This window comes from Micropterus salmoides, unplaced genomic scaffold (assembly GCF_014851395.1).
Source record: "Micropterus salmoides isolate LMB-PRFRI ecotype aquatic unplaced genomic scaffold, ASM1485139v1 Ms_hic_scaffold_23, whole genome shotgun sequence".
In the NCBI taxonomy this organism is placed as follows: Eukaryota; Metazoa; Chordata; class Actinopteri; order Centrarchiformes; family Centrarchidae; genus Micropterus; species Micropterus salmoides.
In genome coordinates this window covers 20,732,612-20,745,099 of record NW_024041484.1, presented here as the reverse complement: position 1 = coordinate 20,745,099, position 12,488 = coordinate 20,732,612, and the positions used below count along the sequence as shown (strand labels likewise).

The following is a 12,488-nucleotide window of genomic DNA, read 5'->3' as shown; positions in this document are numbered from 1 at the left end:
ATCCACACAGGTGTTTTTACTTAATTTGACTAATTATTCCTCCTGTCACTGCTGTGTAGGTGTGTACAGACTGTGTTTGATTGACATCTCTCACTGAGTCTTTACTGTGACTTGTCAAAATATATCTACAATATCTGAAAGGCCTATTCCTGCATGGCTCCACCCAACTTCATCATGAGCAGAGTTGTAATCAGCCAGAGTAAGATGTGAAACCCGTGTGGGTGTGCAAGACATTTAATTTGCCAAGGTTTTTAGATATCCATCTCTGACGTCGCTGCCTTGAGAGACCTTCAGAAGAAGAAAGTAGTTCCAATTACAACTGTTCACAGTGAGGTCTATGGTTTATTCAGAGTAACTGGGACATTGTTTCTAAAAACAATTAACATGGCTAATTGTGAGCAGCACAAATGAAACCTAATTTACTTCAGTTTTATTGGTGATATAATAGGTTTTACTGTCACCACTATTATCCACAGTGCAACTAACATTTGTCAATATAATATAATCAGTTACTTTTTTGATTTTGTCCATTGTCGAATGGAATCAAATAGTAAAAACAAAAAAATAATAAAGGACTACAAAATGTGTACAAAAAGAAATGGTACAAAATGTCCATCACAATGTCCCAGAGCCCATGAAAACGTATTAAAATTGTGCCTTTTAAGTGACCAACAGTCCAAAACCCTGAGATTTTAGCATTTACAGTAATATAAAACAGGAAAAACAGAAAGTCTTCAATCCTCCTACTTATATTGTGGACCTTTCCTTTAGTCTTTTAAATTTAAAATATTGGATAATTTCAGTTGAACAGTTATTTAAATGTTTTGAGGAAAAAGATCCCCTCAGCAACTCATAGACATAATGAGACGTGACAATGGGCCCAAACTAGACCAGCCACTGGTTTAATTGTATATGTTTGTTTTTTAGTGTAAAATCTTAATCTTAATCTTAATTTAAAAAGTAACAAGTAACTTTACCTGTCCGGGTCGAGTGAAAAGAGAAATATTTCTCTCTGAAATGTGGTGGACTAGAAATATGTATAGAATCATAAAATGGAAACGTGAAGTACATGTACTTCTAAATTGTGCTTCAGTAAATTCTTGGGTAAATTTACTTGACTTACTTTACCTAGTTATCTTCCACAACGGCTGATTAAAATATATTGAGTCCAATTAATACCACCCCTCATGTGACCAAAATAATGAAATGCTCCAATATATTTCTCTTTCAGGTATTTTGATAATATTGCCACAAGATTACATCATCTCTACATCTCTCCAGGTGTGGCTGACACACGGCCATGTCTGCTGTGAAATCACGCCTCTGATTCAATGATGACAATCTCTGACTGACTTCAGACCTCCAGCGCTGCATGTGTCCCTCTGTGGCTATAAAATGCCATGTGAATCCAACATGTTTGAGATAATTTGAATACTGATGCATCTCTGGACCAAAACAAAAGTCCAACAGAAAAGAAAGTGACCAGCAGGGGGCAGCAAGTGCTTTGTAAACATGAAATATCTCAGCAGCAATACACTGTTATCTACTTCAAATTCACAAGGACTCCCTCCTTTAAATAAACAGCATATATTCTCAAAGAAACTTCCATTTTAGTGCTTTGTTTTGATACTAACATGCATTTTCTGAAAAAAAAAAAAAACTATATAAATGCTATGAAAGATAGGAAAATTAACACATCATGAACCTTTCACACCTGTAGGCTGAATCATCACCACTATGTGTCATCTAGAGGTCATGAACGCAGATGGATGTGATATTTTTAGCTTTTGTTGGTGTGGAGAGATGGATGCCTGCTAGAAAATGAGTTCTTTAATTCACGGCGGCTGCCACAGGGGAGGCAGAGGAGATCAATTGTTGACATCAGTGGTCCAGATTGATCCTCTGTGTGGTTAGATCGCAGTGATCCATCTCACACCTCCAACACAATGGAAGCCGCTGAGGCCTAATATTGCTCAAGGGACTAATACTGCAGAATTAGAAATAAAATCCAGAGTGACAGCCTGTGTGTGTCTGTTGCAACGTCAGTTTTAAGACTAGATGGTGTACAGCAGGGCTATTCAATTACAAATTCAATTTTGCCAGATTTTAAAACCAGGACATGGAGATGGGCCGGACATTTTTTACCAGTTGGGATGGGTATCATTAGGATTTTACTGACACACTTGTATTGGTACTATTGGTCAAGTTCTTTATAGATCAGTCCTATTTATAAATAAATAACTGCCTTTGAAAAATATATTTAAATATGTTTTTATTATCATACCTAAATGTTGTTTCTAGAGCAGCAACAGGATTTACAACAGCAAAGTCACTAATATCTCACTAGGAACAAATCTAAAATGTCATAAATCATAGCCTATTTCTGACATGAAATACTGAGTGGAGTTTAGAAAGAATGAACAACTCAGTCCCTCCTGTCCTCCTTTCTGCTGCTGCTGGTAGAGATGAGGGCTGGTCTGTCTCCAGCAGTTGAGTATATAATGTGCCATATTTCAAGGTACTGGCAAACTAAGCTAAACAGTTAGGCTACTAAAGACAGCTTTCACTTTTGCTTGTTTTTGACAATAAGCTATTAGCGAAATAGCGCTGTGCCTGTAAAACACAGCTGCAATGGATGAGAGACTGAGCAGATTAAAACATTGTGTTTTGCGTGTTTATCCTTATTAAACAGGTGTGCTGGTAAAGTAGGCTATTGGCTTTTTACTCACCAAGGTTTTATTGCACCACATAGCCTACTTAAGGAGCGTTGTTATCGTCAACGTCGGTAATGTTCACTGATCAGCTGGCTGACTAAACTCACTCCGTGTGCGCCTGTGTGTGGAGTGCAGGCGCACTGCAGAGACAGAGGAGGGGAGACATAGCTCACTCTTTAGCTACTTCCATACACTATACATGTAGTTTACTTTTGTTGTATATCTCAGATTAGCCTATATATGTTGGCTGGCCACACGGAGGTTGCTTCGGGGCCGGATGTGGCCCGCGGGCCGCTAATCGAATAGGGCTGGTGTACAGAATCTGTCCAAGCTGACTAGTGCATGTGTTTGATATACAGTGTGAAGATTATTTCTTTCGGTTTCCTCGGGTGAGAAAATGTGCTCTGTAGTCAGAGGTGTGACGGAAAGAGGAGGGTTCAAAGAGAGAGAGAGAGAGAGAGAGAGAGAGAGAGAGATCCAAGGACAAACGACACCGAGGGGAGGGGAAACACACTCTCAGTCACACACAGCCTCAGTAAGAGACAGAGCAGATCTTGACATTGTGAGGAAGAGGCATGTTTTCATCCGAGGAGCACCCAGGACAGCACAATAGCTCCTAAAGCTGCTGAGACAGATACTTGCCAAGGACTACAAACACACACACACACACAGAGAGAGAGAGAGAGAGAGAGAGAGAGAGAGAGAGAGAGAGCAAAGCAAGCAGAGGGAAGGACAGAAGCATTTCAGAGGGCAGAACAGGGTGGAAGAGGCAACATTTGCAGGTTTATTGTGGACCTAAACATCCTTAAAAAGCTGCATTTTGGGGTTTCTCTTCCTCTCTGCACACGGACATCCACTCTGTCTCTTGCTGTCTGCAGACAGCTCCCACTGCTGCTGCTGTGAGGTTATAGTCTTTTGCTTCTGTGCACAGCACCAGAAAAGACTGCTTTGTAGTCCAAGACCATGAGTGAGTCGAAGAAAGGTGAGCTAGCCATCAGGGATAAAGCCATCCTGCACCAGCAGAGGCGCCTGAAGCAGGCCACCCAGTTCACACACAAGGACTCAGCTGACCTCCTGCCCCTGGATGGGCTGAAGAGACTGGGCACATCCAAAGACTTGGTGAGTGGACTTTTAGATAATCTTTATGAGCGCTTGAGACAATTACTTCATGATTTAGGTGATTGGAGAAGCTGTTATGTCTGTTGCCAGGTGCTTAGCAATTGTTAAAGGTTGAGTTTGAGTGGAAGTCTGTGTCAAAATTGTACAGTATCCAGTAGCACAACATTTGAGAGAAATAGTAGGTTGTAAAGTCATATTTAAAAGGGTAACTCACAGATTTAGCTTTGCACTCCTCATGATGGACTGTTAAAAAAAGATAAATTAAATCGATGCAGCAGAATCAGAAATATCTTTTTTATTGCACGTATTCTTCTTCCTTGTCAAAACCTGTCGCCTACATTATCCACAATGCAACCTGCCTGCACACTGTTTAGTTGGCAATTAAAGTGTGTTGTGCTAGTAGCGGCTAATGTAGCCTCGAGCTGCTAGCTTCAAGCAGAGATGAGCAGCGGGCAACAGATGTCTGGTACGCTCACTTATAACTCCATAACCCCCGATTTTGTTTCATTTTCAAACTTGTAGTCTTAAGCACCAATCGATGCTGACTCAAGTGACATCACTTGAGGACATTTATCAGCCACTAAAAGCTTTAATTTGTTAACACATGTAGTTCTCCCCAAGAACTACAGACCTTGATGTGTCCTCTTTATCACCTCATTGCGACTTTGTGAGCCAAGATCTGAAGTGTAGATATTCGCCCAATTTTTGTTTAGTATCTAAGAATCTGCTGATTATCTGCTTAATTTAAGGGTTAATATTTTAGTCTGAAAACAGTCCAAAACCAAAAATATGATAGAAAACAGAAACTGCAACTTTCTTTTTTTCAATAATTTTTGCTGAAAAATTAATTAAACGATTAATTATTTAACTGCACCTTTTTGTCAGTTGACAATTTAATGTCAATTTCATGCATAAAGACCTATTTGACTACTAATACATGCGAAAAACCTCGATTTCTCTAAAGCACCATTGCACTACTGTATGTACTGTATGTGATAAAGTGCAGCATTGAAAAGGAAATTCATCATAGCAATGGTCATGAAAGATTCAAAGTCTTGCACTCTGCATGCAGAAGAGGAAATGCCAAGTCAAAGCCTGTTGCAGTGTGCACTGTGTGCAGGGCTCCCAAAAGATGTCTTTATGTATTCAGAAACACACACACATTTTAAGGTTGACATAGAATGAAAGACAGTCCTACATATAAAGCGAGACCTCATCACTTCGTCTTCCTCCAGGAGTCTCCTAAATCGACACTATTATAGACTCTGGAGGAACTCCCTGTAATAATCTGAAGAATTTATTACTCCTGTGACACATTTCTGGTTTGATGGCAGCTTACCAGAGTCCCCAGCGCTCTCCAAGAACCTCAACACAATCACTTTGGCACTTGGAAGCAGCACTTGCAGTGCTCTGTGCTCTGCAAATATCACTCTGTGATGCGTTCATGTCTGCCAGATTTTAATACCAACATTTGCTGCTAGAAAAACATCCACCCCCTTCTCTTTTTTGACTGATTCACATTTTTTTGTAATCTAATGATTATTTTCTCTCTCTTCTCAACCCTGTTCCTGGGATAAAATTCAATTTAAAACCGCAAGACTTTGCTGATCACCTGATTTTTCATTCAGTTCGACCTCCAGGTTGACATTGAGTCTCAATGGAAGTCTCAACAAATAATGGATGGATTGCCATAATATTTGATTTGGACATTCATCGTCCCTTCAGGATGAATTATAATAATAGCACCAATATCAGGTCATAATTTCAACTTGTCCAAAACCAGCAAAGGTATTTGCACTCCCAAAAGCCTCAGCTGTACTTTGTGTTTAGTGCTGATTAGCAAATGTTAGCATGCTAACATGCTAACTAAGATAATGAACATTGTAAACTTTGTGGTAGCATGGCTGTAAGCCCTCAGTCAATTACTACATTGATCATCCCATTGACTATCTCGTAACTCACAGCCCGTCCTCACCCAGAAAACGACAACATTGGTTGATAATTGAAGGGCTTAAAACAATCTCTGGTGGCCTGTGATGAATTGCACCAGGTATACGATATAAATAACCTGAAACATCCTATTTTGGAGGTTGTGGAAAGGGTGGATGATTAGTTTATTAGATGACCTTATAGAGTAGATGGTTAGTTAATTAGGTGACCTTTTAACCAGGAGACCGAAGTTCGGTTCCCATGTGCAAAATAAAGCCCCTTACCCTAACCATCACAGGGGTGTGTGCCTAAACTGTGGTTGTATGCATGTCGACCAGTTAAGCCTACAACCTCATAGTGCTGCAATGGGGTACAGAAAACCCTCATATAGGTCGTTTTGGAGACATCAACTATTGACTTATTTTGTTGTTTCTGTATAAGGATGTGTGGGGAACATCAACAACAATGATAGGGTTGAAACTGCTTGCTGTTTAATTATCAGTCGATCAAATGAAAATTAACAATGTTTTTGTGAAGCAAGTTATCTTGAAAAAATACCAAACATTCACTGGTTAAAGTTTATCAAATGAGTAGCCATATTTTTCTCTTTTATATCACTGTAAATTGAATATCTTTGCAATCAAAGTTTTGTTTAACAATAATTAGCGTTACTAAACTCCGCAGCTGTTGTAGTTTAGCATCCTAAATGATAAAATTCTTAAATGTTGTTCTCACAGGATAATATTTACGCACAACAGAATACTTTATGCATTTCACACAAGTTACTATCTTGGGAATTTTTTCCTGACAATTCATAGATTTTTATCCACTTTACAGAGACACTAACTGGGTTCTTCTTATTCCTGTAATGGCAGCCAGAGTTTCTTAGGCAACAGAGACCGCACACTATACATTTGTATTGAGATAAAATGAGAAAATTGGATGAATCAAGATAAGATTCCTCACTCTATTTGATTTAAGAAGCACAATGTACAACTCAGCCACTGGCAGCTAGTGATTCAACATCTCCTGCAGGGGCCTGAAAACCCTCTTATCATAATACCAATTATCTTGTCCTCGAATGAAGACAGAATGAAGCTCAAGTCAGTAGTTATCTAAAACCCAATCTGTGGTGCAGATGTGGCCATGGGGAGCACGATTTGCATGGCATCTGTAACAAGTGATTTTCGATGTCAGAATAGCTTTGGGAATGGGAGGAAAATTGCCAGCAGTCCTCTGCTATGCCTGTATCTCTTCTCTGCAGACAGCCAGCTACATCATTCAGACTCTGAATAGACATCGACAGACTATTTTATAAGAAAGCATGATGTGTTTCTCACAGACAAAATATGGATATGGCTCTCAGATTAAATCTTTTGTCTGTAGGCTGTCTGACTACAAGTTTTTCCATTACAAGACTCCTGAAGAATTACTATTTTCTTTTTGGCTTGTGTTCATTTTAAACAGAATGTCATACCTTAAATGTCAGAACACTGATCTTTGACAATACATGATCATTTCCCTTTTCTGGAAAATCTCTATGATTCATTATTCAATCTAGACTTCATGCTTCAATTCCATAAATATTTTACCTCCATGAATCATTGCAGTTACCCAAAAATAATTATTAACATTGAATCATTTGAGAACAATTTTGATGATCAATTTAATATTTTATCAAGCAGAAAATCCACATATTTGGTTCTGCCTTCTTAAATGTGAAGATTTGCTGCTTTTTGAAAATATCACTTTGGAATGGAGGATGATCAAGTTTGTGAGTTGCATCCCTATCTACGCTCCCGCCATTAATTAAAGGAATAGATCAGCAATTTGTGAAATACACTTACTCACTTTCTTGCCAAGAGTTCCACTCTCATTTATGGCTCAAGCTACAGCCAGCAGTCGGTTAGCATAGCTTAGCAGAAAGACTGAAAACAGGGGAAAACAGCTAGCCTGGCCCTGTCCCTCACTAACAAAATCAGCCAACCAACCACCTCTAAAGCTCACTCATTGACATGTCATATCTTGATTGTTTAATATGGACATGAAGAGAAATGTAAAAATGGCAATTTGTGGTTGCATACTGTAATTATATCATAGAAAACACCAGCTGGGAGCAGTAACTTCCTTGATTCTGTCGTCACCAATGGGTTGAAGCTGCACAAAAATGCTGAGCAGATTAACAAACTGTTAATAAATAGTTACACCACATATCTTTTCCACTTATGTTTTGTTGGTTCTGTAGCTAGCAATTTCCACGTGCTTCCAGTCTATGCTAAGCTAAGCTAATCGTCTCCTGGCTCCACCTCCACAGTGATGAGAGTGGTATCAACATCTCCTGCAGGGGCCTGAAAAAGCAGATTTCTCAAAATGTCGAATTATTCCTATCAGCATACAAATCAGAGGTCTGCGGATACACACTGCTCTTACTTAAAATCAGTAAAAATGGTGAATCAGTTTAGATTCTTAAGCTTTTATGCCACACACTGACATTTTAGCTGTAACCTCGCCTTTTTTCCTCTTAATGTCTGCTAGCTGGCCTGTCCTGTCCACTGTGTAATTCAGCAGCAGAGCTTGTTATGTAAGAGTGAATTTGTTTTGCTGCTCTTTAGCCTGAGGTCCTCTCACTCTCAGCAGCAGCATCACTCCAGCCATGTTGTGCTGCGGAGGAAGGGGAGCAGTGAGCATGAAAAGGGCAAAACCCACAGCTCAAACGCAAGAGCGATGGAGGGGAAGAGAAAAGACGGCTGGAGATAGGGGCCAAGGAGGATGTTCGGTTTAGTAGGGCTGGTTTATGTAACACAAGGAAGGGCTTTGAGTAGATACATAGATGTAAAATATAAGAAGAGTACACAGGCGAGAGAGAGGGAGAGAGTGTATGTGTGTGTTTGGGTTGAAAACATCTGAGCCCGCTAACATGAACACCTGAGCTCAGCATGGACCAAGTTATTGTGTAACCAATGTTTAATCTCACCGTTTTCTACTGTACACACTCAAACCATTTTACCTCCAACGCTACTTCAAAATAAAGGAGTGGAAAGATGAATTGAAAGCAGCAAGGTTTGTATATGCAGCAAACTAACACCAATCAGACATTTTAAAGGGCAATACCATAATTTCTGTATTGACGTTTCAATTATTTGTTTTATATTCTTTTCATTTTTTAGATAAGATATAAAAAGTATGAATTGTTTTCCCAGAATGTAAGTCTTGTCAGGTTACAAATCCTTTTGCAAAGCATTTAGGTCATCACTTTTGCAGCCGTCTCTTAAACAAATGTCAAGCTTATTGCTGTCTTTAAAGGGTCAGTTCACCCAAATAACAAAAAACTCCAAATACAACAACAAAACAAACCCCACAAACATTTCACTTACCTCTAGTGGGATCTGGTCATGCAGATAGTTATTGGCTGGTGGTGGAGTAACTAAGTAGCCTACATTTACATTTGCACTCAAGTACAATTCTGAGGTACTTTTAAGTCAGTATTTATATTTTATGCTAAACACCATACCAAACTCCACTATAGTATAGCAGTGGTCTCCGCAAAAAAGTGAAGTATTTTTCCCAAAATGTTGACCTATTCCATTATAAATATGTCACATTAGCTATTTTTATACTTACGTTTTTAGTGTCACTGTTTTTGAAAAGGCTTTTCTGTCATAATTAAGCTAAAATTCACGTAAAACAAGTGGTCTATCCAATTTTGTGACCATATATGGTTTTAAAAATCGTGAAAATGTAAAGGTCAGACACAAAATGCTTGTGGGAAGCTTTCAACATAAAAATTGTGTCCCTAAAAATCTCATATTGGTGTATTTTTGCTGCACACACCTAACCTGCTGCTGCAAAGCCTTCCTCTTCTTCTCCCTGCAGCTTAGCTGTCCGTTTGCTCATGTCCCTCTCTAACAGATAAGCGAGGCTGAAACCTGTGTGTGTGCGTGTGAGTGAAAGCCTGTCTAATCGAGAGATTTGAGTCTCCAGGTACTTCTGAGGATGATCAAAAGCAACAGAACTGGGCTTGAATGCAGAATTGAGGCATAGATGGACAAAAAGTGAGCAGGGCCTTTGCTGTGTGCAACATATACTACTTATGTCCTGATTCACTAAACATTATGTCCAAAAAAGCAATGTTAGCCATTTAAAAGACATTTAAAAAATGTAGATAAACCAGTGTAGAGAGGTGTTGTGCTTTCGTCAGACCAGAATTTGCACAAGCAGATGGTGTACAATACATCTCATGCTGGAACAGATTTTATATTCATATGCATCCTGATTTACTCTCTAGACTCAATTGTTTGTGATTTTCCACAGTAGGCAAAGTAGCACTTCAAAGTGAAGAGCAAACACTACAATGTCACTCAATGTGATTGCCGGGCTCACGGGAGTTTGCCCCTTCCTGCGACTGGTCCATCCAAAATAAACAGCGTAAAATCGATTCAAAAGCAGGCTTTATTATTAGTGAAACAATTAGGTGGGTGGAGAGAGGCTAGTGTGAACCTGTCTCTCTGTGTCATCTGGAGCTGTGGATGGGCGGCAACACTCTCCCTCAGCTGGTCCCTCAGTGCAGTGTAGGAAGACAGGAGGCTAAAAATACCAGACAAAAACAAAAACGACAGAACAACCCCAACAACAGAGGAGGACATGAAGGCACAACACTGAGACAGAGACAGGAAGCAAGAGAAGAATACTTTGTTCATTTGTTGGGTATGGCCTGGTGTGACAAGTGACACCTCAGCCTCCAAAGTGGCTTCAAATGCAGTCTGGGTGTTTTTAATTATTATAACTGAAAGCAAAAGTTTGACATTCCTGGCAATGCATTAGTGGAAGCAAAAACGGAAAATCAGACAATAATGGTAATTTACAAAAGCTGGAAAGATGGGCAATTAGGTCTGCAGCTAATGACTATTTTTCATGTCTGTTCATTTTTGATGACTGACTAATCATTTAGGCTGGACATACAGCTGGAAACAGCAAATGTTTGGCATTTTTGCTTGATAAATTACCAATTCAGTGATAATCAAAGTAATTGTTAATTCATTTTCAGTTGATCGACTAATCGATCGACATTACATTTATTCATTTAGCTGACGCTTTTGTCCAAAGCAACTTACAATTGCTATACATGTCAGAGGTCGCATGCCTGGAGCAATGAGGGGTTAAGTGTTTTGCTCAGGGACACAATAGGGGGATGTCGAACAGTGGGAATCGAACCCGGGTCTCCCACACCAAAGGCAAGCATCTTATCTATGCACCATCACCACCTACGTTTTAGCTCTAGTCATTAGGAGGATTTAAGTTATTTTTCTAAAAATCTAAATTTTCTACATCTAGAAAGTCAAACTAGCTACATTACTGCCTTACATTAAAGGAATAGTTCAAAATTTACATCGTAGATAGGATTGCAACTGATGCGCTTTCCTGCTAAGTTAGTCTCGGCAGTCTAGTTGGATATTTTCTACTTTTAGACAGGCTCGGTGTTAGGCTAAAGGTTATGTTTTACATAACCTATTGGTGCCCACGTCTGACTTTTGGATGAAAATTCATGCAGGATTTTAGGATTAATTTAAGAGACAGAAGCGATGTGGAAAAGAATGGGAGAGAGAGAAAAAAGACAGATGTAAGATAAGAATGAAGAGGAAGTGCAGGGGCAGACAGGCAGCAGATGCAAAGCTGCCGGAGCCTCCTGGTCTGTGCGACAGGAAGTCAGCCGCTGGAGACCTCCATCAGAATGAGAAAGAGGGCATTAGAAAGCTCACGTGACTGGCTGGATGAGAGATAGGAGCCTGTTGCAAGTCAGATAATTAGTCCATGTGGCAATTAGCCTCTAATGTGACTCACAGAGGGATAAATACAGAGAAAAAAGAAACTGCGAATAAGAGACAGAGAGGAGGAGGAAGAGCAGTGCTGGTGTCAGTTGTCTTTCTTTCTCACTGGCAGAGGTCTGGTTTAGACTGGTTAGTGTTCAGGGGTCACCACAGGACTCACATCAGCAAAATCAGCAACAGACCACGTATGAAAAGACACAAAGGAGTGCACAAGACAAAAATATTTCCCACTTTGCCAAACCAGACATTGGATGTGTTTATATCAGTGGTGGAAGAAGTACTCAGATGTTTTACTAAGTATACATTGTAACAACACACTGTAAAAATACTCAAGTCTTGCATTCAAAATTTTACTTAAGTAAAAAAATTAAAGCATTAGCAAATAAAAATACTTATTAGACAGCAGAATGGCTAGTGTCATTGCAATGCTACCGTTACATATGCTTTATTTACTATTATCTGATTATTACTATAGCCGGTTGATTTGGATCTAATTATAATTACCATGCTTATACATATGTTACTACTTTGTAGTGTATCACTTGTTTTGTTCTACCTCATTAGATCCACTGTTTGGCATCAAGTTTTTGCTTGTTCTGACCATAAAGAAAAGTTTAAAACCAAAATTAATTGTCTGGTTTCTTCAACTTTCACTCAGGAGCAAAAATTAGCATTTATTGTTATATTTATTGATATCAAATGATGAAACAAGTAACTGAAGCTGTAAAATAAATGTAGTGGAGTAAAAAGAACATTTCCCTCTGAACTGTAGTGGAGTAGAAGTATAAAGCAGCTTGAAGTACGTCAAAGAATAGTACTTGTGAGTGAATGTACTTGGTTACTTTCCACCACTGGTTTACATGCACACTAGTATCCTGGTTGTGACTTCTGGAGTAATGTA

The 12,488-nt window shown here is 39.2% G+C and overlaps 1 protein-coding gene across 1 annotated transcript in view; it reads left to right on the top strand.

Moving 5' to 3' along the window:
* The first annotated feature begins 2,999 nt into the window (after positions 1-2,999).
* Positions 3,000-12,488, top strand: part of nrip2 (nuclear receptor interacting protein 2) — a 29,848-nt gene continuing 20,359 nt past the window's right edge. Inside the window, exon 1 of the mRNA XM_038738926.1 lies at positions 3,000-3,833. Within this exon, the coding sequence (XP_038594854.1) occupies positions 3,678-3,833 (156 nt within the window). The 5' untranslated portion in view covers positions 3,000-3,677. The remainder of the gene's footprint in view (positions 3,834-12,488) is intronic.